The 26747-nt window shown below is 34.1% G+C and overlaps 1 protein-coding gene across 1 annotated transcript in view; it reads left to right on the top strand.

Moving 5' to 3' along the window:
* ASCC3 (activating signal cointegrator 1 complex subunit 3) overlaps positions 1–26747 on the top strand; it is a 265394-nt gene that overhangs the window by 193992 nt on the left and 44655 nt on the right. The window contains exons 25-34 of the mRNA XM_005145089.3: positions 211–431; positions 1855–1940; positions 3418–3584; positions 3723–3868; positions 3978–4098; positions 6097–6239; positions 15918–16055; positions 16157–16277; positions 19682–19814; positions 22422–22547. Of these exons, the coding sequence (XP_005145146.2) occupies positions 211–431; positions 1855–1940; positions 3418–3584; positions 3723–3868; positions 3978–4098; positions 6097–6239; positions 15918–16055; positions 16157–16277; positions 19682–19814; positions 22422–22547 (1402 nt within the window). The remainder of the gene's footprint in view (positions 1–210; positions 432–1854; positions 1941–3417; positions 3585–3722; positions 3869–3977; positions 4099–6096; positions 6240–15917; positions 16056–16156; positions 16278–19681; positions 19815–22421; positions 22548–26747) is intronic.

The raw sequence follows: 26747 nt of genomic DNA, 5'->3' as shown, positions 1-26747 counted from the left end.
ACCTCAGAGTTACAAAATGAACTTTTCATTATTCCTCATCAAAGCTAACAATGACCCAAGTGCAGACTTTGTGTCATATGAGAGTAAGTAAAACAATTTCCTATGTAACTTGTTTCCCACTAAATTATTGTTTAATATCTGTATCTTCATAATAAACTGTGTTGTTATGGCATCTATTGTCATATATTTATGATTATTTTGTGGTTTTAGAGCTTCTAGATCTTCAGCCTTTGCCTATCACAGCACTGGGACATCGGGAATATGAAGCCCTGTACAAGTTCACACACTTCAACCCTATCCAGACCCAGATATTTCATACACTTTATCACACAGACTGTAATGTTCTTCTTGGAGCTCCTACAGGTTCTGGAAAAACTGTTGCAGCTGAATTAGCCATCTTCAGAGTTTTTAACAAGTATCCCACATCAAAGGTTTGTAAAATAGATTTACTAGAATTATTTTGTGTGGGCATGTTTTCAGCAATAAAAAAGCCTAGAAAAAGACTATGACAATCTGATTGTTTTTTTCTCCAATTTATACCTGCCTGAATATGAAATGGCACTGCATTATATATATTATGCTTTTATTTCAACTTTATATATTAATCAGTGTACAATTAAAGTGACATACAGGCATTCTGGATTTCCCTTTCTGTACTTACTGTCGTTTCCTGTTTTAATCTCCATCTACTAGCAGTAATACTGGTTTATAGCTATTAGTTCCCCTCCATGTGAATCCAACTAGCCCAGTCTTTCTCTTATTTAAACAAATAAGTTGCAATTAATTACTGCAAACCAATTTTCTTTTCCAACTTGCCCCTGTGTTTTATTTCTTAAATTGTCTAAAAGCTGAACAACTCAGCTTTTGGGGTTTTGATTTCAAAGTATCTCTATCTCAACTTGGCCATTTTGTCCTAGTTAATCACATTTTGGTTATATATGTCTTTAAGATATCCAAAGACTTTAAAGTCTTTGGAAAATATATTTATATCTGACTGTGAGATTTGACCAAAGAATAACTTTTGAAATTAACAGAAATCATGTACATAAATCCCTTATTCATCTTTGAAATTTCATTATCTTCATGTAATTTGTGAGTCCAAGTGAGATAAGGAAGACACTCATACATTTTCAGCTAAGTTAGACTTACAAAATAGCCAGTTCTCAAAGGACCGTATCTTTTAGATTTTAATAAAGGTGAAAACCTGGCTATATGTTTTCCAAGAATGTGTGTGAATTCTTCATGGAGCAGTTTCTTCATGTTCAAAAGCTTCAGAATATTTAACTGGAATATTCTCATTAATTCTGAATATTTAATTTGGAATAAATCTGTAAATAAATCTTGTTTCTACATGTTAGAGTATTCCCCCCTGTGCAGCAAGCTTCTTTGAGGAAAGTATTGTGACACTTTGCTTAAAATAATCCAGTTTTTAATTTAATTGGTAATGTTTTAGTAATTTAATGACATAACTAGAAACCAGGCAGGATATTGCTTGCTGGAAATTCTGATTATTTCTGTTCTAGAATGTTAGCTTGCAGATTTTATAGTCATGTCAAAAAATGTCATTATTTATGTAAGCAGATTATGATATTAAATGCTGTGATAAATACTTTCATTTTGAGAAAATTTTTTTTCTCTTTCTTATTTATTTGTTAATAGCACAGGAAAGAAAGCATTATTTTCACGTATTAAGCCTGTTGTAAACAGAATCCTGTTGTAAGTCATTTAAGGAACTCAAACCTTTATCATTTTAATGAGTATGAGAATGAGTATGTTCAAGTCTCACAAGTATTAAATATTTTTCCTTGTAGATACTTTCTTGTTTAACTTTTGGTTTTGTGACTTTTTTTGCAGGCAGTGTATATTGCACCCTTAAAAGCACTCGTTCGTGAAAGAATTGAGGACTGGAAGGTTAGGATTGAAGAAAAACTTGGTAAAAAGTATGTTTCTCCTTACCTAATCAGAGAAATGAGAAGCAAAAAAACAGCCCATCATGTATTAATAAAATCTACAAAATACTCTTGAATATTTCAGAATAGGTTCTGATTGTGTATTATCCTTCAAATTTCTAGTACTTTAAAAAAATGCTCTCAGTAGTCACTGTAGTGATAGCAAAATCAAAACTTAAAAATGGATACGCTTTAATACCCAGCTATTTTTATTCTCATTGCTTGCACATATAACAAATATGAAGCTCAGATTTCTCTTTCCAGTATCCTTGGAAATTGAAATTGCAATCCAAAATAAGATTTTTTTTTATTTTTTTTTTTTTTAGAAAAATCAGCTAAAAGGAACTCAGAGGACTTGCATGAACTGATATTCCTATATGGTTCTTCATGTATAAATTAGAGTTTTACTCCTTCGTAGCATCAATTTCTTGCTGATCTTCTCAAGTGTTGGAAGTCAGCCGTTACTTTATGACATATGAAGTATAGCAGTCATGTTGGTGATTTCCAAAATTAGACTTTCTTGAGTTAAAAATTATATGCATAAAATGCATTATTTAGGGACTTTTCCTTTCCTATATGTAGCTTTTTGCCAAGCAAAAGCTCAAAGCACACCTCAGGTTTCAATAGAAGTGCTACTCTGTATACATGAAATTCCCAATGAGATTCCTGCTATTATTATATCAGTGACCTATTAATTTGTGATATTTTTTCTATATTATTGGCCTGTGAGGATAAATTATTTGCCTCATAATTTTAAAATATTTTCAGATAATATTTTCTTTTTGAAATTTATTACTTATGACTCAAAATTTGAAGAGAAGATATACATTGCTTTGAGGAATTTTTGTTAAATCTTTAACTGGATGTAGAATGCATCCTAGAAATGTCAAAAATCCATTACATTCTGTCTAAAATGATGGATCATCTTAAATGCTGTCAGTAGAAACTGAAAGGGTAATAAGGCAAACAACTGGAAAAACTCTGCTAATCTTCCCAAAGAATTACCTTAGGATAATTCCTGCTCCAATTTTAATGGAACTTCACCAATAAATGCAGATACACTAGCCTCATTATTCAAACCAGAGATCTCTGCAGACAGCAGGTATCTTTATAGTAAGGTTTCATCCTAGCTAGGATGGACAGCAGCTAGGATGGCCAGATGTTATGAATCCAGTTATTATCATCCTAATATTCTTATATTATCTTCATTTAGAAAAATTAACCATAGGAAGTTTGGGAATCATATTTGCCCTTTTCTATTTGGTATTTATATGGTATTTGCTAGGATGACAGGTTTATTTACTTAAAACAATTCTGAAAATTCTTCTAGAAGTATTTGACCAGAAACAAAATTACTTTATTTAATGTTATGTCTTCTCTCTTTTAAGTTTTTGTTTAGAAGTTAATATTTGAACGTTAAGATATTCTAAAGCTTTGTAAAGCAAACTGTCATCTTTCTCGGTTACAGGGTTGTAGAGTTGACAGGAGATGTGACTCCTGATATGAGAGCTATTGCCCAAGCTGATCTGATTGTTACTACCCCAGAAAAGTGGGATGGTGTTAGCAGAAGCTGGCAGAACAGAAGCTATGTTCAGAAAGTTTCCATTCTTATCATAGATGAGATCCATCTGTTAGGTGAGCATGTTGTCTTGGTTTTGATGAGAATTGTTTCTAAATTTGAAGAAGTGTGCTGGTACTTATGACATGAATATACTTTTTGGCTTGTGAACCTTTTCTTTTTCTCCATTTTTTAATGGGCTTTTCATTTACTAGGGGATGAGAGAGGCCCAGTATTGGAAGTCATTGTGTCTCGAACAAACTTCATCTCATCTCACACAGAGAAGCCTGTAAGGGTAGTTGGTTTATCCACTGCTTTAGCAAATGCCAGAGACCTTGCTGACTGGCTAAATATTAATCAGGTATGAAAAATGCTTCAGGAGATGGTTATGTATTTGCACTGCAGAAAACCAAAATAGCAATTTATAAGATAATTCCAGGTTAAACTTGAAAAAAAATGTTTTCTTGTAGATGGGTCTGTTCAACTTCCGGCCATCAGTACGCCCAGTTCCTCTGGAGGTGCATATTCAGGGCTTCCCTGGGCAGCATTACTGTCCTCGCATGGCTAGTATGAACAAACCTGCGTTTCAGGGTAAGCAACAAGCTCCTAGACCTTTGCTTCTTCTGTTAAAGAAAAAAAGACTGAGCACTTTACACAGTTCATTTGCAGCATATTTACAACATGTGTGTATGTACTCTTGGCATGTATAAGGGGAATCTGCTCTGCTAATGGCCCAAAGCTATTTGTCTGAAACATAAAGTGTGCTACAAATGCGACATAGAATGGAGGAATGTAATGTATTTAGAACAGAAGAATAAAATTAGTGCTAGTGAGTGGGATATAAAATGTGTTTTCTCTTAGTGTTCAACACCATAAAGAAATATTTGTGTAAAAATATTTGAAATTTAGAAAGTAATAAAACCATTCATATTATTAATCTGCTGAGGTATTTTCATATGGACCACTGTATGTAAGCATTAAAAAAATTGTGAACAGAAGTTGCAAGTCAGGCTAACCTCCTCCTACGATTCTAGTTTCAAAGCAATAACCATAAAATTCAAAATTTGTAGTGCATCCAGATATGCTTCTGTTTCCAATTTTTTATTCTTAACAAAGCTGGCAAGCAGGATAGGTTTAAGAAAAACTCTCATATTTTATTTGAACATGTTTTGCTTTGGTTACATAAGGAATATTTATTATATCAATTAAAAATAACCTCCAAAATAAATTTTGTAATGTGAACTGCTGTTGATTGTGAGGTGACATTTGTGGGGTGACTTTTTAGCTGCTTTAATTAGCCTTATGACAGAAGCAAAGTATTGATTGTGGACTAGAGACCAATCTTGACAGCCCAGATTATTTACACCTCCACAAGAGCATTGTACAAAAACACTAATGAACAATAAATCTGTCTCAGGCTGTTCTGCCACACCTGTTCCTGAAGCAACAAAAATCCATTAGATGCTGGGCTTTTAAAATATATAGATATATTGGCATATATAGTTGTAAGGTATAAATACACTTAAATTATTTTGTTTCAATAATTTCACAACTGTATAGTATGTGTATATGCAAGAGCACATGCTGGGTAGTATTTATGAACTACTCAGCATGGGTAGTTCACAATACCCAAGGAACAATATGTGATAGTGGATAGTATGAAATAGTTTTCAGAAATAAACAATGCAAAAATTTAATTGCTAGAATGAGAATTACATAAGAAAACACCCAGTTGGATTTATAAGAGATTTTGAGAGTATTTGAAACTCTACATGCACTTGTTTGTATTTATAATGCTTGTAGATATTAGAAAATCTGTAGATGTATGATTTATTGAGGACTCTTTTCACCACTTGTTTGACGTGATATAGTCAAGGTTATTTTAACATTTCATGGCAGTACTTATTCCTGAGGCCATAAAAATTTCGCTGCAACCTGAAACTTCTTGACCATGGGCTGAGCAAGAAAAAGGACTGAGCTTTTTTTAAAAAGTTCTGAAACATAATTGGTTTAAATATATCAGACTAATTAGAAAACGAGAAACAAAGTCCTTTTCTACCATAATGCCCACTTTCACAGTATTTCTTGAAAAGTCACTTTTTTGATTTTGGTAGCTAGAAGTGATCGTTTGCAGGCAGACATGAGTTTATGCAGTCTGGACTCCGGGTCAGGCAGAAAGCAAGTTTTGGACCTTGATGGCACTTAGCCTAAACTAACATATCCCAATAGGTGGAAAAAACAGAACATACTTATGCTAAGATAGAGAAAGATATTCACAAGCTTTGAAGTCGAGAAAGCTTGTCTGGGTTTTGTGGTGTTTTGATGAGTTTTTTTTTCCCAACTGGTTCTGTTAATTAGCTTACAATGATCACTGAAGTAGCAAGAAAAATAACTCAGACGCTACTAAGCATATATTGATTTGGTTCAGAGATGATATATGCTCACTTCAGTTGTATCCATCTGGTAGAATAGAGAAGTACACATATCTGTGTATCATATGCACAGAGGTATATCAGCTGTCTAGGCAAAGAGAAACTCTCATTTTTGTCATTAAAGGGCCTAATTCTCAAGTTCTGCTTTCCTCAACAGCGATTCGGAGTCATTCTCCAGCCAAGCCTGTTCTTATTTTTGTATCATCCAGACGTCAGACAAGGCTTACTGCTTTAGATCTGATAGCTTTCCTAGCCACTGAGGATGATCCCAAACAATGGCTGAAGATGGATGAAAGAGAGGTAGAATCATTTTACCTGCATTATTTGTGGTTTGTGTCTATTTTATTGATATTTGTTTGAAAAGAAAATACATCTAAGACAAAAGAGTCATGTGAACATAGATCTTGAAACAGCTATGATTAAGCTAAATTTCATTATGTATTAAGACTAGTGTCAGCATTAAGACTATATAAACATCTTTGCAAAGGCTGAACTTTAGAACACAAACTCTTTTATCTCTGTTTTTCCTGCATATCTATTATTAATGCTAGTCCCCTTGTCCCAGACAACATATATCACATGGTAAAAGTCTTTGATACAAAGATAAGACAAAGAATAAAAGAAAGAGGACTAGTGTTCTCCAAAGTTTACAGCTGGAAATTCGTGACATAGAGATATTGAGCTTGAATTTAAACCAAATCTCTTTCACTGTTTTAGGAACAAAATCATCCTTCTCAGAAGATAACTGTATGTTTAGAAGGTCATATATATGCATATATATCTCTGTGTGTATATGTACATATGTATATAATGCTCCTGTTCATTTATATTTATATATATAGATATATTGCAGAATCAACTGTTTAGGAATGGTTCAGCCTTGCATATCAATGAAATAACTAAATGTTAAAAGAAAAAGCACTTCTGCTAATATATTTATTTTAAGAACATAAAAATTACTGCCAAATATTCAGATGTTAAGCAATATTGGAGTAAACGTTTAATTTTTTATTCTTTCTCAGGCAATACAATCTTTAATTACATTTTCTTGTATTGTTTCTCAAAAAAGTCCTTTCAGTTATTGCAAAGCATGAATGATGATCAAATATGAAATAACCATTTAATATTCTGTTTCATCTTCATTCTTCAAAATGTATAATGGATTTATTTACTGCACTTGGTTCAGCACCTGCTCTGAATAATGAATTATTTTTTTCCTTCTCAACTAATGGTCCTGATTATAGTATGTCTGTGCTTCAAAACAGTTTCTTTGGTTGATATTCAGATTTCCCAGGTTTTGGAAGTTAGATTTTTTTAATGGTTACAGACCCTTTGCATAGGAATTTCCGTGACTATACTGGGCCAAAAGACCTCAAAATACAGGATTCATAAATACAAGATCCAGAATGAATATTGTATGAACATTTAATATGTCACCAGTTGTATGAGTAATTATTCACTTGTGTACCAAAATTTACATGCCAAAAAGTACAGTTTTCTAGAGGAGGTTATTTGGTTTTGTTTGCTCTTTACAAAAAAAATAAAGTGTGATTTTATTTTTTTTCAAACATAAAGAATAACATTTGTATCCTTCCTCTTTTGGATGGATTATAAAAAAGAAAATGGATGTCTTGGCTGCTAAACTGCTACTACTAAAGCATGTCTCAATTCGAATCTGATTTTCTAGCAGTATAACCTCTATTTAATGCTTTCTTGAGCATAACAGGAACATTTCATATCAAAATGATTACTGCTTAGTAGAGTACTCTAGTACCTTATGCTAGGTTACTCTAGTGATCTCACCTACAATTAGGATATGTGACATGCATCTTCCCCTAAATGGCTTGCATTAATGTGAGTAGCTTCCTTATGTCCTGTGAGCCACTACCATCCTGAAAAGAACTGTAACTGAAGCTTCTTCACTTGTTGGAAAAGGATTTTCTATTAGGAGTCTTTGAATTTCCTATTTTTCAGAACAAACCTCTGAAGGATTTGAAAGAGGAGCCAACAAGGACAAGCAGACTTTGCATTTATTAGTTTAATAACATTTGCATATTATTTGTATCTGAATTAATAAGCTGAATATTTGGAGCACAAGATACCTACCAAGTTACTCAGTTCTGATTACGTAAAAGACTGAGGATTAATTCCTAAATTGTTATATCTTACCACTATTCTGCAGAACACAATTCTGTTTGAAGCATTTCAAGTGAATATTTCTTTAGGTAATTATGGGAGCAGTTTGGAGTTTTGTGTTTTAAATGAGTATGATTAGCCTGAGTTTCATTTGACATTGAAGCAAGGAACAAAGCTCAGTAGTGCTACATACCCAGCATATGTACTACTTAATTCTTTATCCATAATTGGTGGGTTGGTTTGTTGTTTGGGTTTTTTTAAATGTAACTTCAAGTTATATTAAAGTCAGGCTTGGACTAGGTGAAATAGACAAAATTCTCTCCATACAGCTATGGCATTTTTGAGTATTAAAAGTAGAACTAGTGAATATTAACTTTATAGGAGGTATTCCCTACTTTATGGGAGGTATTGCCAATCTTGAATACTTGCCCAAATATTTTGTGTTTCTCAATTCCATATGGAATAAAAATGGATCAATTAGAAGAAATAGGTTTTTCTTGCCTTTAAGCAACATTTTCTGTTGCCTGTCCATTTTACACATTTGTTTTTTGCCAACCTGGGTTCCTTTAGGGTGTTATAAATAAATATCCTTATTTAATTCTCAAAATGTTTGCAATTGTTAATTGTGAAGTATGTTGAGATACAAGAGATTTTCCATTGGTGGATGTTCCAAAGTTTACAAGCTTTACAACAAGCCTTGGAATTTCTCTTCATTCAGCCTTATTTGTATATTAATTTTGGCTGACTAAGATTCCTTTAAGAACTCATTGGTTAGTTTTCTTTAATGGTGTAATTGATTTTGCTATATGACAGCCTATGTTTATGTTAGCTTCCCAGTGGGTATACTGCTTAATATATACATACTGCAACTTCTTAAAATGCTGTAAACAGTGCCATTCATAATAACATCTAGAAAACTGATAATTGAGGTAGACACAGATTCTTAACAGCCATGAAAGGTGATTTTACTCTCTTACCCTGCATGGCAGTTTTTCTCTGATGGTAAAAGAGAGATTCAGGCTCTGAGGGGGAGGGATAGAACTGGGGGAGAGACCAATACTGGATCTTTGCTACATGTTTATCAGCTATGCCATCATCTTAGCTTCCCTCATCTTCTCTGTAGAGATGCTCCCTACAGTGGTAGTGCCAAGCGAGACTCGCATTTGCAGCATGTGAAGGGTACACTCTCTTTTCAGCAACTGCAGACTGCTTCACTTCACAGTAGCAGGCAAATCCACCCCCATCTCTGCCACCCAGCTCCAAGTATCAAATTTAGACAATATTCCAATCAGTTATATTTCAAAGGACACAAACTTGTATGAAGCTTCTAGAGTACAGATTTGTATGAATAAATGATGTACAGAAACAAACCTTCAACTGTTGCCACCAAAGTAGACAACAGCATACCAGGATCACGGAGGAACCATACAAGACATTCTTTCCATCAAAAAGGAGTCAGCAGTCTAACAGGTGCAGCTGAATTATAGATGAGAAGGAATTTTGTTCTACATCCATCTACTTTTCAGTAAATGTTACAGGCAGCTCTGTTCAGTTTTGGAGATGGTTCTTTGTGAATGCTTTCCTTGAATTTCATGTCTGATGTAAGTTTCCTGTTCATACCCATGTTCCTGCAGTATTCAGAAAGTTGAAAGTTATTCAGAAAGTTGAGACAGCTGTTAGTCTTCATAAGACTGAACTGTACTTGATGAAAATTGATGTTTCTAGTACAAGTAAATTTTTCAGTTCTACTAGACATGTTGTTACACAACAATAGTTAGATCTGCTTAATAGATTCTATCCAACAAAGTTTCAGGCTATGTGCATGTTTTTGTTAAGAGATTCTGTCCACTCAGATACCTTATGTCTAGTTTAGTCTGAGCGAGAAAGCCTCCAATGATGTTGAAATACCCTACTTAGTGAAATTTGTAGCTGATTCTTCAAAGCTCCTCCCCACATTTGCCAGTTACTGTGCATCACAGCACATGCAGACATTCTTCAGGATTTAAGCAGGACTGCCAGTTTGCCAAAAGAATACCCTAGGCCTTATAGGTGTTCTGTTTTTTTCTTTTTCTGTAAGGTGTGCTGTCCATACACATTCCAAAATGAGCTCTCTATCCCTCTTAGGATTTGCAGTCCCAACATGGAGTTTATTTTTTGCCAAAGAGTGAAGAAGCAGCTGAAGCTGCCCTCCTTTCCATTTGCACTTGTTGCAAGGCCTCTTCAGTTGACATGACTTGTAAAGATCATTCTTGCTACAAAGCACAGGTGCATCATGCCAGAACTGTGACTAGGCATTGCATCTGAAAGACTGCACCTATAGATTAATTCTTAATTTCTTTTTGTTGTTCATTGATGCCCATGTGCCAATGAAAAAAGCAAATAGTATGCTCACCCTGCTTTTTTGTACAATAATGAGATGATTTTTAAATATACACATTCCAGCCAAAATTCTAACGTGGAGTTGTCAGCCAGGACTGTCACATTGAACCTTGTGACCCGTTAAAAGGGACAACAGCTCAGACTATCCTTTTGGAAACAGACAGTGCCACCAGTCTGTGATGGTAAGCTTGTATAAGATCAGTCAGGCTGTTCTACATTAGGAGCTGACTAAAGAGTAACAAGTTCTCCTCTTTCAGAAATTGCATCTACATCTGTAGTGGCAGCAGATGTTGCAATCTTTTTACAACATAATTAATTAGAATCAAGTTTTCAGTTTATTTGTTTTTCTCTAATGTTTTTACTGCTTTTTTTTAACCTAAAACAAAAGTACGAAGTAGTATTTATTGTTTATTGTTTGAAGTTAGAATGCCGTTCTCACCAGCAAACAAGCAGGGTGTTTTCTTATTTGGGGTTGGATTTTTTTAAGAAACTTATTCCCTGGCCAATTATGTGGATTTTTTTTAATTTTATTTTTTTTATTTTATTTTATATTTACGGTGCAAAGATGGAGAAGAAGTGTACCCATGTACACAGTTTTAACTTTAACCACAATGATTTTTGCATTCTACTTTGTGTATTGTTTTACCATCTGCATCTTGTTAAGACTGTTCTTTAGGAAACCTCTAGAAATAACCAAAATCCTTCAGCACAAACATACCTACTGTAATATTCAATTGCATCCATACTAGGCAATAGCCAGCATCCACTGAATTCAAGGGCACTTGAATGAAAGACACTCATTGACTCCAAAAAAAATTAATCAGGCCAGTACTGATTTTATGATTTTAGAGATGTGATTGCTTAAACATGTGTGCACTAATTATGGATTTGGGTATGTGTTCATATGCTCTGTGGAAATATGCAAAGACATATGCATGAAAGTGAATTAAATTTTACCATATAGTTCTGGTTTGCATTGCTAAAAAAAAAAAAGAAAAAAAAAACACACACAAAAAAAACTACACCCTAAAAAAATCCTAAGAGTTGTTGGAAAGGCAAAGGATTACTTTTCCTGCTCTGACCTTTAAATAAAATAACCTTTTATCTCCATGTTAATATTCTGAGGTAATGCTGTGCTATAAAACAGAAATAGAAGAATCTGGTCTGTGTCATGAATAGGTATATTGCTGTCTTTTAGATAAGATTTTTAGTGTTCAATGTATATGTTTTAATAACATATATCAACTGTTTAAACAATAAGACATTTCTTGAATAATCGTATTTGAGGTGGTTTAGGCATCTTTTTTGGAGGGGAGAGTTCTGGAGTATAAGTCAACTCTTCATCAAAAATTACTTTTTTTTTTCTGCCTTTAAAAATTGGGAGGATACCCAAGAATGATTTCTAAGTGTTTCACTCATTATAGAAGTTCAGCTTCCTTCTACAAGATGTTGGTTTTACGACACAAAAGTGTGTCATAAAAAATTAACATTTAGTTATAACAAGGAGTTGGTTTTATTTCACTTAACATCTGTACCAGATGTGAAATATGTAATTATTTTTGTAAAAGACTTCATAATTTTCATGATTCTTTTGTTTGGCACATCTTTCTTCTATTGGGCATTTTAGACAATTGATAAGCATTATTCAGTGGCATATGGTCTGAGTCTGACGTGCTTTGAAAAGAGTAGAGAGTACTAATAATGAGGATTCTGTGAAAATGGGAAAACCAGCACAACAGATATGCTTTGAGAAAGTATGGGGTTTTAGCATCTTGAAACAATATATCACACTCAAAGGGACAGAATTGGGCTGCACAATCTGTTAGCTCATTCTTGTCCAATCTGGTCTCCTCCTTTCTTTTGGAGCCAGCATTGTCATCAACTTGCTGAATTATATTCTGGCTGGAATGTATTTCAGGCACAGGGTAATGTATCTACTTAAATGGAATCCTATCTTTCTACAAAAGCTTTTTAAGTATAATAAATTTAAAATATAAAAAAGTTCTATTAGCTTAAAGTAAATGGTTCAACAGTTTACATATGTGCAGGAACAAAGAAAATTACTACTTACTAGTTTGAGAAAAATCTAGCTTGTTCAGAGATCAGAATAGAAAAGCTAGAAATAAACTTTATTTTTTATAGTATTTTGCACTGCTACTAGAGTCCCAAATCGGCCTTCTAAGGTAGTTTATTAAAAGGTGAATTCCTAATCAACCTACTGTTAGGAAAGTGCAGGAAATATTTTGTTCCTCAAAAAAATATGTGAAGGATAGATAGCAAAACTCTTTCTGCATGGGCCCATTCCTGCCTGCCTTAGAGTCCAGGAAAAAATCCTTCCTTACATTAAGCTCCCTGCTTCAGTGTTTTATGGGGTCTTTTATGTCAGTACCATGTATACTTCCTGATATTATTTTTAATATAACATAATTTCTGTTTTTAAGATAAAATGTATTCTCTTTGCCCTTGTATCTTTACCCAACACTACAGTTACTTTCAGAAAGATCAATAGCAATGAAGTTATACCAATGCAGAAATGCCAGGTTTGTTTTATAGCCACAATGTGTGTCTGTTTCTGGTTAATGAACCCATTATTTCTTAATAGAAAGTGATAATATTCTTACACTACACCGACATAAGAGAGTTGTATTTTTAAATATATTCTCGTGATAATTTTAATCCTTGGGTTGTGCCTATGGTTAAAATAGTTACGTTTATTACATTGATTTATGTGAAAGTAAGGGGTCAGCTAAAAATTACTAGGATTCCCTGCTGCTAAAATGACAGGATAGTAGTACATGCGCCAGCTCTCCTGCTAAGGGTTCTTTAGTTTTCTTGTGGTAAATTACACTGCTTTGCAGGTGTGACTAACAGCACCACAGGCCACCACTGTACTACAAGTCAGAGGGGGGAAAAAAAGTAACCACCACTGATTGTAAAAGCAAGAAGAACATCTTGGAATAAATTCCCAGCAGTGTGAATTTAGGATGTTTTCTGCTGGCAACTCCATGGCAAAAAGGTTTACCTCAAGTTCTGTACTGAAAATAACTAACACTGTAAAATTGCATGTGCTGAAGGAGCAGTCTAATCGCTATAGACTAATCCAGATCAGCTGATTTGATCCCTGTACTCTTCTAGTGGAAAAGGGAGTTTAGATTCATTATTTTCCCAATATCAAATTCCACTTATGTAATAATTAATGTCATTGGAACTGGTTTGCTTCCTTACACTAGAGACATAACTGTCATAAAGTGATTCTTGGTGGGGAGGAGAAAAAATAATTCAGTAATATAATATCCCTTGTAATTTTTTGAATGCAGAAATTGAGTAAAATGTCAATACATTTTTTCATTTATTTTTCTGATATTTATCACTGCTGTTTTCTACTTTTTCATCTTAATTCCCTGTCAAGTGTATACATAAACTATTATTTCCCAAAGTGTCCCTCTAAGCATAATGAGCCTGTGCTATTTTTTAGTCATAAGAGAAAAAATCTTTAAGATCGGTCATAATTCATATCCTCTACACTGCAGTCACATATCTACTTGTTGACTAGAGAAATCAAAGGTTTGCTGATTGTATCTAGATAGATAAACTTTATCCTTTAACATATCCTGCTTTCATTCAGTTCTTTACTGTCTTCTGCTTATCTACCCCTCTTGTTTTCCTTTCATAAATAGTCTTATCCCCTCTTCACATCTCAATTCCTTGTTTTTTGATTTCTGCTTTCTTTCCTTTCAGTGCTTTATAGTCCCTTTCACCCTTTTTTTCTGTGAACATCATTTTCAGCTCAGTTTATAAAACAAACCTTCCATTTCTTATAACATAGGAAACTCTCAGGAACATCCAGGCCACTGCATCGTGAAGGAAAATGAAGTCTAAGAGTTCGCATTGACAGATCAAATAGATTGGACCTAGCCAAAATTTGATTTTTTTTTAATTGGGTTCTCTGTTACTTCCATCAGTATCCACACTAGCTCAAAAAAATAGATTTGATTTATTTTGGTTTTTTTACATGTTTTGTAATTTCCTCTTCCTGACATAACTGATTATTTACAAAATCTATATTATTTGTTTGTGTTTTTTTAAGTCTTGGATATGGACTATTATCTGCTCTTTTTGGTACCTTTTAAGGATTTTTTCAGTAATAGTAGTGATGTATGTTACTTGGATTTAGATATGTGAATAATTTTGTTAACATTAAGGTCTGGGAGTTAGGAAACCCAGGAGACATTTAGAGAAGGTTACAATTTTGAACATCAGAAGTACCACACACCTGAGAGTCTTAAGCGAACATGAAGATATCACTGTAGTCATGTCATGTATCTGTATCTTTGAGATAATCAGTCTGACACTGAATACTCAATCCAAATTCTTCAGTTACCCTGAGTAATTAGTTCTGCACTACTATTTTTTCTCTAGCCTTGTCTATACCTCGTAGGTTAATCGTGAATGGTGCTGCCCAGAAGAATGCAATATCAACATGCCACTGCTGGTGGCACCAGGAAACCACTAATATGAGATGAGGTTTGAAAGTTCCTGGCTATAATTATATTAAAATCACATAAAATAATGAATGGCCTTAGAAATAAAACATCAGAAGGAATATTGAGGGGTAAAGTCACTAAACAAGAGAGAAGTTATAAAGCTCTTGCTTATTATTAATGACAGGCTTTTCACACAGGTCATCTACAGAACTAAATGAGCTTACTATGGAATTTACTACTTGAAAACATAGGCAAGAAATATTGTTAAAATGATAGCAGTTCAGGTGATTCCACTTACTCATTAGTATGAGAGTTGAAAAAAATAGTAATAAAAAATAGCCATCTGTCTGGATTTCTAAAAGTTTTAAGTGAAGACACTTACTGTGTGTTGGGTTTCACTACAGGGTTTGAGTCTATAAATTACAAATTCACACTCGAAAAAAAAATCAAATTAATTTGCATTTCAGCATGTACCTAGGGAAGTTTTTTGATTAATAATTGCAGAATTATCAAACTGGAGAACTGTGTCTGTCTTTTCATAGGCAATGGAGAGAGACAAATTTATTTTTCTTGACTGTATGTTACTGGTTGCGGGGCTTTGCTATGTTTTTATACCAGTTCTAACCCCTTTGATACTAGGGATTGCATTAAACAAACACAGAACAGAATGCACAGCAGTTGCCAGACCTGTCAAGATATTTTCAGCATTTTCATTTCCTTATCTGTGCTACTTACTGTGTCAGTAAAGTCATGTGAATTTTGTATTCTTTCCATCTTTAATATAGCATGTGATTGATTTTTTTTAGACTAAACCCAGACTGCTCAGAGACTGAAGACTGCGCTTTCCTGTTTGTTATAAACAGTGTTAAGCAAATTATTCTTTCCATTAAAAAAAAACAGCCAACAAATAAAAAGACTTAAATTTTTTAAATTTGTGAGTGATCTGTTTTAAAACATGCAACTGTTCTTTCTGTTACAGATGAATGACATTATAGCAACAGTTAGAGATTCAAATCTGAAGCTGACACTCGCTTTTGGAATAGGTATGCACCATGCAGGCCTGCATGAAAGAGACAGGAAAACTGTGGAAGAATTGTTTGTGAACTGCAAAATCCAGGTACATTTCTTCTTTGAATCCTGCCGTAATGAGTTTTACATGGAATTTTAAAAGTTGGCTTTTTGTTACATATACCTCATTAATCTTTCTTTCTGTTTTAGGTTCTTATTGCCACAAGCACATTAGCTTGGGGTGTAAATTTTCCAGCTCATTTAGTAATTGTTAAAGGAACAGAATACTACGATGGAAAAACAAGGCGTTATGTGGATTATCCCATTACAGGTACTCACATAAATAATGGAAATGCTCATATGCTGAAATGTATTTCAAGCATATGCAAATGATCTGAATTAATTAGTAACTGATAACTGAAAATACCTAATTTGTGTAGAGACTAGGATTGCTGAAGAAAGGGTTCCTTTGTTTAATGCAAGTTGTAACAGAACTCTTTAAGATTTTATGTAATAATGAAAATGTTTCTGTTTTGCAAATTTTTTTTCATGCCAAATTCCTTTAATGTGTATAATCCAAAATCGACATTAAACAATTGAGGGGACAATATAAAGTCATATTTAGCTACCTAGTTGATTGTATAAAAAGACATTTTCATGCAAACAAATAATTTATTTTTTAAACCTTTTTTAAATATAAATGGATTTTTAACAGTAAACTAAGCCATGGTTTGAAATGCAACAGTTGAATTATGCATGTAAGGAGAACATAAAATTTATAAATAGTCATTTGACAGTAAGCAAGAAAACATAACTAGTCTATGATCTCCAGTGATTTAAGTGATACTTCAAGTAAGTGATACTTCAGAAATAGCTAAATTAAATATTTTAATGTCTAGTTTGATACAAACTTTCTGGTTTCGGCAAACTCTACTTTTCATAAACTGTTTTGCAGTGTTTTCAACAAGCTTAAGAAAGTGAACCATGGAAGAACTTTCAGAGTTCAGACAGGGAGGATATTTGTCTGGATTTTACTATGCTTGGAGAATGAGGACAAGCTAAATTTATTCCAGGTTTCCTGTTTCCCTTTCTCTTTTCGCAAGAGCAAGTTTGTTATTCAATAATCCTATCCTATGATAAAGATGTGTACACCTGAGGACAATCTAAATGTTACTTGTGATGTAAATAAAGGGCTTGCATCTTTTTTACTATGCACACTCTTTTCAGCAAAAGAAGCTTACTAGAGAAATAAACTTCAAACTGAAAATACTGTGAGGGCTACTTCTCCTATCATAGAGCTTAATTTAGTGGTTAGTGCTCTGCAAAAACTTAGGATCAATTTCCAGACCAGCTCTCTTGTTCAAAGATTCTGGTATGACCTGGAAACTTAGTCTTGCAAACTAACATTTTGTGGCAGACTTTGGCTGATGTAAACTTAGTACAAAGAGTCTCTACAGAGCAGTATCTCATACATCCTGACTGGAAGAATAGTGGCAACTGACTTTATTACTGAATGGGGAAAAGTGATGAGGAAAGAAATCAACTGAAGTTTTAAATTTTATTTTAAATCTGTGGTTCTGTCACAGATCAGTAATAGAGAAAATAATAAAATAAATCAGAAACTCAATAAGCATTTAAAACTTACTATGCTGTTTTAGAAATCTGTGTACAAATACTCACAAAGGCTTTAGGGAATGCTTATACTTCCACTTTTTATTGTCATTTCAGTTCAGGTGACTTGGACATCAGGGTTTGTTCAATTCTTGAATTTTCAATAAGGCTCTGGGGGAAGGGGTGGAGGGATACCACCATCTGTGATTGAAGCATTTAGATTTTGTTGTCTGCATTGCAACAGAAAATGCGGATTCCTTACTTTATGAAGAAACATGTGGTGCGGTTTGGTTAAAGCATTTTTATTTTTAACCTTCTAGAGAATATTTATGCATATGGAAGTTCTGTGGATAGGTAGTACAGTTTTGCAGCAGCAATAAAATGAAAATGTGATTAATTTCTTTCTGAAATACTTCCAAAAATTTCACAACACTGTCTTTAATGCTACCCACAAGTTATGCCTTCACTGTTCCATCATTGTATAACTTGGTTTCTCCCTGCTGAAGTTACCTTTCTGTATAAAGGATGTGTTTGGCTCCAAGGAAGCAAATGAGTGCAGAATGAATCATTCTGGAGAGTTCAGTACTTTCAAAATAACTAGAAGTGCCTCTTTGAATGAAGTCACAGGTTTGGGGAAGACCTTTTCTCAGTTACCAGACATTTAGTCAGCCAGTTGGATCATGTTTAATGTTTCAGGAGTTGAGTCCAGTGATTAAAAGCAGCCAAGCGACATATAGTCAGTAAAGAAAATATTGGGTTTGGATAATTACATAGTGGATATCAGCAAAAATAATTTCCTGATGCTTTTCAGTAAGTACATTTCATATATGGTATTATTCACAATTTAATTCACCACATTAGCACAGGAGGAAGTTGTTTCATCACTTCCTGTACACATGCCTATTCAGAAACTTCATTTTCAGATTGGTTTGGTTTTACATTTTCATGTCACTCCTAAATTAACAGAAGATATAAACTGATAAAAAAAATGCTATCTACATAGTTCATGGGTACACAAGTGAAAATGTGTTATTAAAAACTGTATGTTGTCTTTGGGATGTTTCTCCTATCAGTCCATTGCTGTATCCCATACTACACCCTCTGGCTTTTCCTTCCACAGCTGACAATTGTGCTAAAAGCTTATTGATTCTGAAGCCAAAGAAATCACTTTTCAAAATGTCAGGTACTGCAAACCACATGTTTTGCAGGTATGATAGAACTCATAGAGAATACTAAGAACTAAAAAGCTTTAAAATAAACATGTAAAACTTACTTATGAGTTTCTTTCCATTGTTTCTTCAAAGTTAAATAGTAGTTGGAGGCACCAGAAAGGAAACAGAGCTCTGCAGATGCACTTCTCACATTTGAGAAGACACAAACAAATAGATGATAAGCATACTCATCTTAGTGTCAGGGTAACAAGCTGAGCATGTTTTGTTTCAGATAGTATTTTCAGTATTTATAGAAATCATTAACTAGTATTTGCAAGGAATAATGTGTAGACAGAATAGAAGAGGTAAGCTTTAACTGTACCTGCGTTTAAATTTGTGTATTGTGGTCTGATATGAAACCATCTCTACTCCAGTGCTAATATCACTGGTCATGAAGTTTGAGTGGGAAAGATCACAGCTGTCAGTAATTAGAATTTACCTTTACCAGTTTATCTCTAAAATATTCAAAACCTAGGAAATAATATATGGCAGAAGAGTTTATAAAAGGGGCTTCTATTATTGTGAAGTCAAATACTTGAAAATTAGGAAATAATAGATAGTTGCTATTGTAGGCTTCATGAGTTCCCTGACTGGTCAACTTTAATTGCATATGCTCAAAAAAGGGATGATTATGGAATGGAAGGAGAGTAGAGAAAATTTATATTAGATGTAAGCTTAGATTCTGTTGAGGTGGGTGGTCCTCAAGTGTGCAGGAATATAGTCTCTGCCAGAAGGAAGTTCATCATAAATTTATCTGAGACGGAAAAAAAATACTAGATTTGTCAAAACCAATAGGGCATACAAGGCCAAAGAATTCAAAAACTCCTGTACTGTACATTATGCAGACGTAAATACATTTATTTATACATTCAAATAAATTCATTTGGTTTGTACATTATTGTCTCTTTGGCAGATGTGCTTCAGATGATGGGACGTGCTGGAAGACCACAGTTTGATGACCAAGGAAAAGCTGTAATTCTAGTTCATGATATTAAGAAAGATTTCTACAAAAAATTCCTTTATGAACCTTTCCCAGTGGAATCAAGGTAAAGATAAAGCAATCAGAAAAGCTGATCAAACTATCAATAATACTACAAATAAGGAATCAAGAAAAGTGAAACAAAATTCCTGTGCCAAATACCTCCTAAATATTGTGATTCTAGAGGGAAATAATTTTTTCAAAAATATTATCCATCTTTATGCAAAAAAATCCTTTCTTCCATGAGTTTTGGAGCACTGTTGGTCTCTTTAGTCCATTTCCAGATACAACTACAAATGTTTCCCTGGTTTGAGTGTTGTCTCAGACGTTTGAATGAGAGCACAAAATGTTCTTCATGAGCAGTGTATAGGACAATTACACATGATCCTCAGAACCCTTCCTGAAATGTTGTGGCAAATTCTTAATAGGTAAAAAATAGTTGTGTTTCTAACATTTTTTACCTGGGATGCCTGTACCATTATAAATACCATATTCTTCAGAATCTCACAAGTTCAAAAAGAAACCTGTGTGATGTAAATTGTTACTGATATTCTTTCAACATATCTTTCACTTCAAAATTGCAGTATTGTTGTCAGAAATGTAGAAGTACCACCTTTTTGTTCCCTCTCTGGACTTAGCCAATATAAAGTTTGCTGTCCAGCATAATGTATTTCATGCATTGATTTTGATATTTATAATATGCTTAGTTGTTCAATGAGAAGCAGAACTAGTTGCATTGGTCTCCAATAGCTGCATGTTTTGTGGAGAAATTCTGAGGTATCTAGTAAAGTATGAGCATTACTGAACACTTTTCTTGGTGATGAAGAATTGATGAAGTATTTTTCTCCTAAGGAAACTTCATCCCTCAACATAAGCGATAATGGGACCTCTATCTGCTCAGAAGTTTGTAGGAGCTTGAGAGTGCTATGCACCTGTGAAATGTAGTTGAAATGGGATGGTGTGTTTGCAAGTTAATTTCTGTGCTGCACAGGTAGACATATAATTTTTTTGCAAACAAAGAATGTGGAAACATGTACTTCATTTCCTTAGGAAATCATACTTTTCTTTTTTTAACGTAAATTGCACTTAGCACAAATGGCTAGGAGTTTAACTTCTTCAAAATTATAGCTAATAAATCAAAAGAGCAGTGTGATGATGTATCCAGACTGTATGGCACTATCATAAATTAGGAAATCTATTCATAGCAAAGTGGTGTTTCTAAATAAAGTAAGTGTGTCTTCAAAATAACAGTAGAAATCACACCTTGTTCCTGTTTGAAATACTATAAATACTCTGTGTTTCTAGTAGCCTATTTTGTGTCTATATACTTACTCTGTAGTTTGATATATTTCATCTTTCACTATAAACAAAGAATATTTTATAAATTTTCAGCTGAAGATTCATGTATTACTAGCAGTCTTGTTAAGTTCCATGTAGGTTGTGAACCCATTCACTTAGAATTGTCTTGGGCTCTTTTGTGATCAAGTATTGGAGGTAAGAGGCTTCATAGCTTCAAAAAGATACTGGGGGGGGTTGAGGGTTTTTAGTTTTAGGATGGTTTCCCATCTGTTCTACCAAAGAGCATATTTGTCAGCTTTGTGTAGTATTTCTAATTTGTAAAATTAAACTTCATAATTTTTTAATTAAAGTTTTTTCTAAAAAACATTGTTTATATATTAGTTTTAAGACCTAAATACACAACTCATACTTCAGGCCTTGTTTTCTCACTGATCATGGGCTTGAAATATAGCACATTAGAAGTAAAAGAAAAAGCACTCTTTATTATGGAATAGCTATTGAATCATTTGTCCAGTTTCTGTTGGACAATCCGGGTAAAACATCTGCAGTTCTTACTTCAGAAGCATGCAATTCAGTGGTATAGGGCAGTAAAGCAGCTATTCATACCAAATTATTCTTTACTTTTAGCAACAGGGAAAGAACCGTAGGAAAAGAAAAAGGATTATAATATAAGAAAAAATAGGCTGATCCTTAAGGATATTTGCTATTCCCTGATTGAACTGTAGCCAGGCATGATCTCATTAGATACCCTAATGGAGGTCTTTGTTCCATTTAATGACACTAAGCAGTATTCTACTTTGTAAGAATCATTTTAAACTGCTTTTGTTCTTCTGTGTTTTTGATTTTAGATCTTTCTGGGTAAAAGTAGCAGTTCTATGGCTCTGTTTTATTTTTTTTTCTTTACATTGGAGGAAGATGAGGCAAAATCTGGGGGAAGTAGTTTTGATGTAATTTTAACAGCCCTCAAGTATTTGTCAAGTATTAGCTAAGCCATTGCCACTGTTTAATTTCCTGTTTGTCTTTCCATATGATTCTCTACTGGATTAAGCCAGCATGATCATATGGTCAACATACAGTATGCAGAAGTTACCACTGAGTAGCTCCATCTGAATACATTCCATGAATGACTTAAATTTGTTCATTCTTGGTCCAATCAAAAAATAATTTGAGCTTCATTCCACTATCATGTAAAGAAGATGATTGACCTTGCAATTACATTGCCCCTTTTTTCCCCCTTTTCTCTTTTACCAGAAGATAAATATATAATATTTTCAGATTAAAAGTAATAAACCTTTTAATGCACAATTCTACAAAATATATTATCTGTCTTTGTGATTGTAAAGTCAGCTAAATCCTCTTGTTTTCTGTTCTTCAGCTTGTTAGAAGTGCTGGCTGACCACTTGAATGCTGAAATTGCTGCTGGAACTGTTACTTCTAAGCAGGATGCAATGGATTATATCACCTGGACTTATTTCTTCCGTAGACTTATAATGAACCCAACGTGAGTATAAAATACAAATGCAATTTAATCTGAAGGTAACTTGAGGGTATAGTTGATCCAAAGGTGATCCTGTTGCTGCTGGAGCCTAGAATATTTAACAGTTTCCAGCGTTAGGAGGATTACTGGCCCACACATGGAATAGAACTTCTGTGCACTTTTTTTTTTCCTCTAAATATAAATGCATTTCTTGGCAAATAATTTTACAATTTAGTGATAACTATAAAATAGCCTTATTGAGAAGGCTACATCAGTATCCCTAAAATAAAACTCCAAATTATCACATTCCTTTAGGTATTGTATTTATAATTGTAAAATCATAGAATATTTAGGGTTGGAAAGGACCTTAAGATCATCTTATTCCAACCCGCTGCAGTGGGCAAGGACGCCTCACACTAGACCATGTTGCCCAAGGCTGTGTTACTTTTTTTTCACTACCACGTTGATAAGTTCTGCCCATTTTTCTATAGAAAATCTATTAAGACCCGGACTTTCTTAATAAATGAGAGGATAGCTATCAGCTGTTTCTCTGTGATGAAGTTTACTTTCATTAAGGTATCATGGTGAAACCATGTGTGCAATATTTTCAATGATTGTTATCATCTTGCTTAGCTCCAGCTGGTATGCAGATCATTCTGAGCTGTTCCAGCTATGTAAGCTGCCTTTGCCACAACAGTGTTATGGGTAAATGGTATGTTACCTATCACGGGATCATTCACTCCCCAAAATAATGTGGCAAATAAAGAATTAGGCATTTATAGCACTAAAGATTTCAGTTCTCTAGAGTGCTTCAGAGTGACTAGAATTTACACATGATCCATACTACAGCTAATGTTAAAAACTTTGCCACTGCAGACACTGTTCTTTTTTTAGTATAAAGAGTAAGTGATGTTACTTTAAAATACCTTGCTCTTGAATTGCTGTGTTAAACTGATTTTATCAATTTGTCTTTGGCAAGTTTTGATCATGTGGTATCTGTGGTAGATAGATTTTTAAGACACAACATGCAGCACAAAGGTAAGTGTAAAATAGGCAAGCTTTTCTCTATATAAAAAAGGTTCCCACTGGAATATGAGCTTTGCATGTTGACTGATGGTCCTTTTTTCTCAGCAGTTTCTTTAATGTGCAGTGTCATGGAAAGCTAAATCTGAAGTTATCACAATATCAACTTTTAGGTAAAAGTTCTGCTATTCTGAGAGGATTGTGGGAAGAAAGTCAGGGGAGAGGGGAGGGAAGATAAAAACCCATCCTATTTTATCATGAGATGCAAAAGCTTTATAGTGAGAAACAAGATGAACAGATTTTGACCAATGATGTCCTTAATGGCAGGGTACTAATGCATACTGAAGTTTCTAATGAAATTAAAGTCTTTCATTAGAACATAACACATGCAGGTTGGAACAGTTCACAATTTGTCCTCCTTTACCCCCTCTCATCCACATAGAAGTGCTCAGCAGTCTTTCTGTACTTAGTCATTCAGGGAGGATATGAAGGTACGAGGTAATAAAGGATATTGCTGAATGTCAAAGATGTCACTTCTAGATCTCAAGGGCAATTTTCAAGAGCAAATGCAATGGATGCACACACTTTCTATTCTTTGACATGGTAATAAATTCTATGAAGTTTCAATCAAAGTTACTAAACTAGTAGATTTGCTGGACCTACTACTGGCTATGGTATTTTCAGACCTCCTTCAAGACAATCAGTTCCATCATGGTCAGTGCTTGAATGAGATACATCAAAGGATAACTGAAAGTTTTATGAGGAGAAGGCAGTAATATTTGGATAACTGAATAAATTGCAGTATGGTAATGGAGTTTGCTGTGCCGTAGTTGAGTGTATGAAATGATTGATAGTACCAAACATTTGTGGCCCTTAATAATCCAAACGATTTAAGGTTTATTTTTTTTCAAAGGAGTAGGAGCACAATAGTTGAATTTTGGTATGAGTTGTTACACAGTAAGTTGTTACACGCAGTGTCACTTGATACAGTGTTCTCTATCATGTCCTGCCCCCAAGCAATTTTGTTGACTTTCCCTCCATTTTGAAACAACTACTTTCCAGCCAGCAGGTGATTGTACCTTAGTGAAGAATAAGTAATTCCTGTATGCATGATTGGTAAATTGCCTTGGGATTCATTGACATAAAAGTCATTGCATGTGATGCTGTAAATCCCCAAAATAATGGGCTTAGATAATATACAGAAGATTTATATTCTCATTTATTGCCAGTTTTAGCTACTTGTATATTAAAGCTGCATAAACAAATGTAGGATCATTCTATTCCAGTCCAGTCACATAAAATGCCTTACTGAATGCCTACAATTTGTACTATTTAAGTAATGCTAATCTACCTTTGTTGTGAGATAGAGATCAAAGTATCCTTTTGCTCTAAGAATCCACATTTCTTCTAAACATGCAGTCATTATGAATTTTTTTCTGGTACACTTGGATACTTAGTTAGGCTTGTAATAATGGCTTTTTCTGCATGTTGCAATACTTCTTTTCATCAAACCAGTTTAATTTTCTAGTTTGATGTACTTTGAAATCTGTGAAATGGGGTTTTACTGTCTAGTTAAAGAGGAGTAATTGAGCTGCTGGTTTGAGGGAGTGGAGTAGCTGAGTGCTAGACTAGCATACTGACCAGACAGACATGTGCATGCTGTTCAAGAGATGATGTGCAAATGAGAGGAGTGGTCCAAATAAAACTGTTAATCAAAATGTATTAGTCTCAATATCCAGAGTTTATTCCCTGTTTTTTCCCTCCCCCAAAGCAATCATTCCTAATTGTAGAGGTTTTGGAATCTGCACATTAAGTCAAAGTTTCTGTGCTACTTCAGTCAAGTACTACAACATGTTCCCCTTTCCATATACAACTTATGTCAATATGTTCTTTAATCAGTCAAGATCATACAAAACACATCAGTGAAGTGCCCTGTTCTTTGAAATGGGCTATTTTGAGAGGCTTGTCTATCTCCTTTCCTTGGCTGAAATTCCTTGACTATTTCATTCTTTTACCCTTATAAAAGATTATAATCTCCAACTTTCTAAAGAAGAGAAATGGCTATGGGAAGCATGTTCTGTAAATCAGGGTATGATACTTTCCAGATACATGTGCAGTAAAAGAGAAATAGAAATTTACAACATATGTAAAGTTAAGCAGAATCAGCTTTCATTTGGAAAGTTAACTTTTAGATACTCTGATATTCACATCAGTGTTAAAATGCGTTTGTTTTTTTATGAATTTATAAATATATATGAGAGTCTGTGAATGCTCACACTTACAGAATAAGTTTTCTGTGTAAATTCCTTGTGAAGACCTGAAAAAATTATTTTATTAATTCATTCTGATAATTATTTTTAAGATTTTCTTTTTTACTTTATGTCAGTCTTACGAAGCTTTCTGGAGTGAAATAATAATGTAGAGTAATTTTTAATTACAGAATCACAGATTAAATTATCTCAGACTGATGCCCTTACCATCATGCACTTTTATTTTAAATATCCTTTTCTCAGTATGATTAAGCTAAGGATGTCTAATAACATGTGAATAAAACATCTGAATAAGAATTATGATTCTATACTGTTCCAATATAGTTTCCACTATTGAGGCGACAGCTAATACCAGCCAGTCAGGATAGAATAATATGTATTTTGGTGATGCAATCACAGTAGTTCAGAATTTTAGGGCAAGTTTGGAATTCTGTTAGAAGGGGGGAAGACTGAAGAAAGAGTAATTAAGACTAAGAGATAAATGGAAAAATTTGGCAGCAGCTACTAAGAAAAGAGGCTAAGAAGGTGCAGGTACATTACACTGCAATAATTACTAATATCCATATTTTGAGTTGGTAAACTGCTCTGCCAGGGAGGAGGGTAAGCCAGGAGGAAGCAGAGACAGGACACCTGACACAAACTAGCCACAGGGGTGTTCAATACCACAGCATGTCATGTCCAGTATATAAACTGAGGGGAGTTACCCGGAAGGGCTAGATCGCTTTTGGGGTTGGGCTGTGTATCTTTCGGCGGGTGGTGAGCAGTTGTATTTTCTTCCCTTGATGTTTCCCTTGTTATTGGTGGTGGTGGTGGTGGCAGCAGTGGTTTTGTGTTGTACCTTGGTTGCCAGACTGTTCTTGTCTCGACCTGTGGGGGTTGCATTCTTTTGATTCTCCTCCCCATCACTTCAGGAGTGAGTGAGCAGCAGCGT

This window comes from Melopsittacus undulatus, chromosome 3 (assembly GCF_012275295.1).
Source record: "Melopsittacus undulatus isolate bMelUnd1 chromosome 3, bMelUnd1.mat.Z, whole genome shotgun sequence".
NCBI classification, from domain to species: domain Eukaryota; kingdom Metazoa; phylum Chordata; class Aves; order Psittaciformes; family Psittaculidae; genus Melopsittacus; species Melopsittacus undulatus.
The sequence above is the reverse complement of the archived record's forward strand: the minus strand, read 5'-3'. Positions and strand labels throughout refer to the sequence as shown.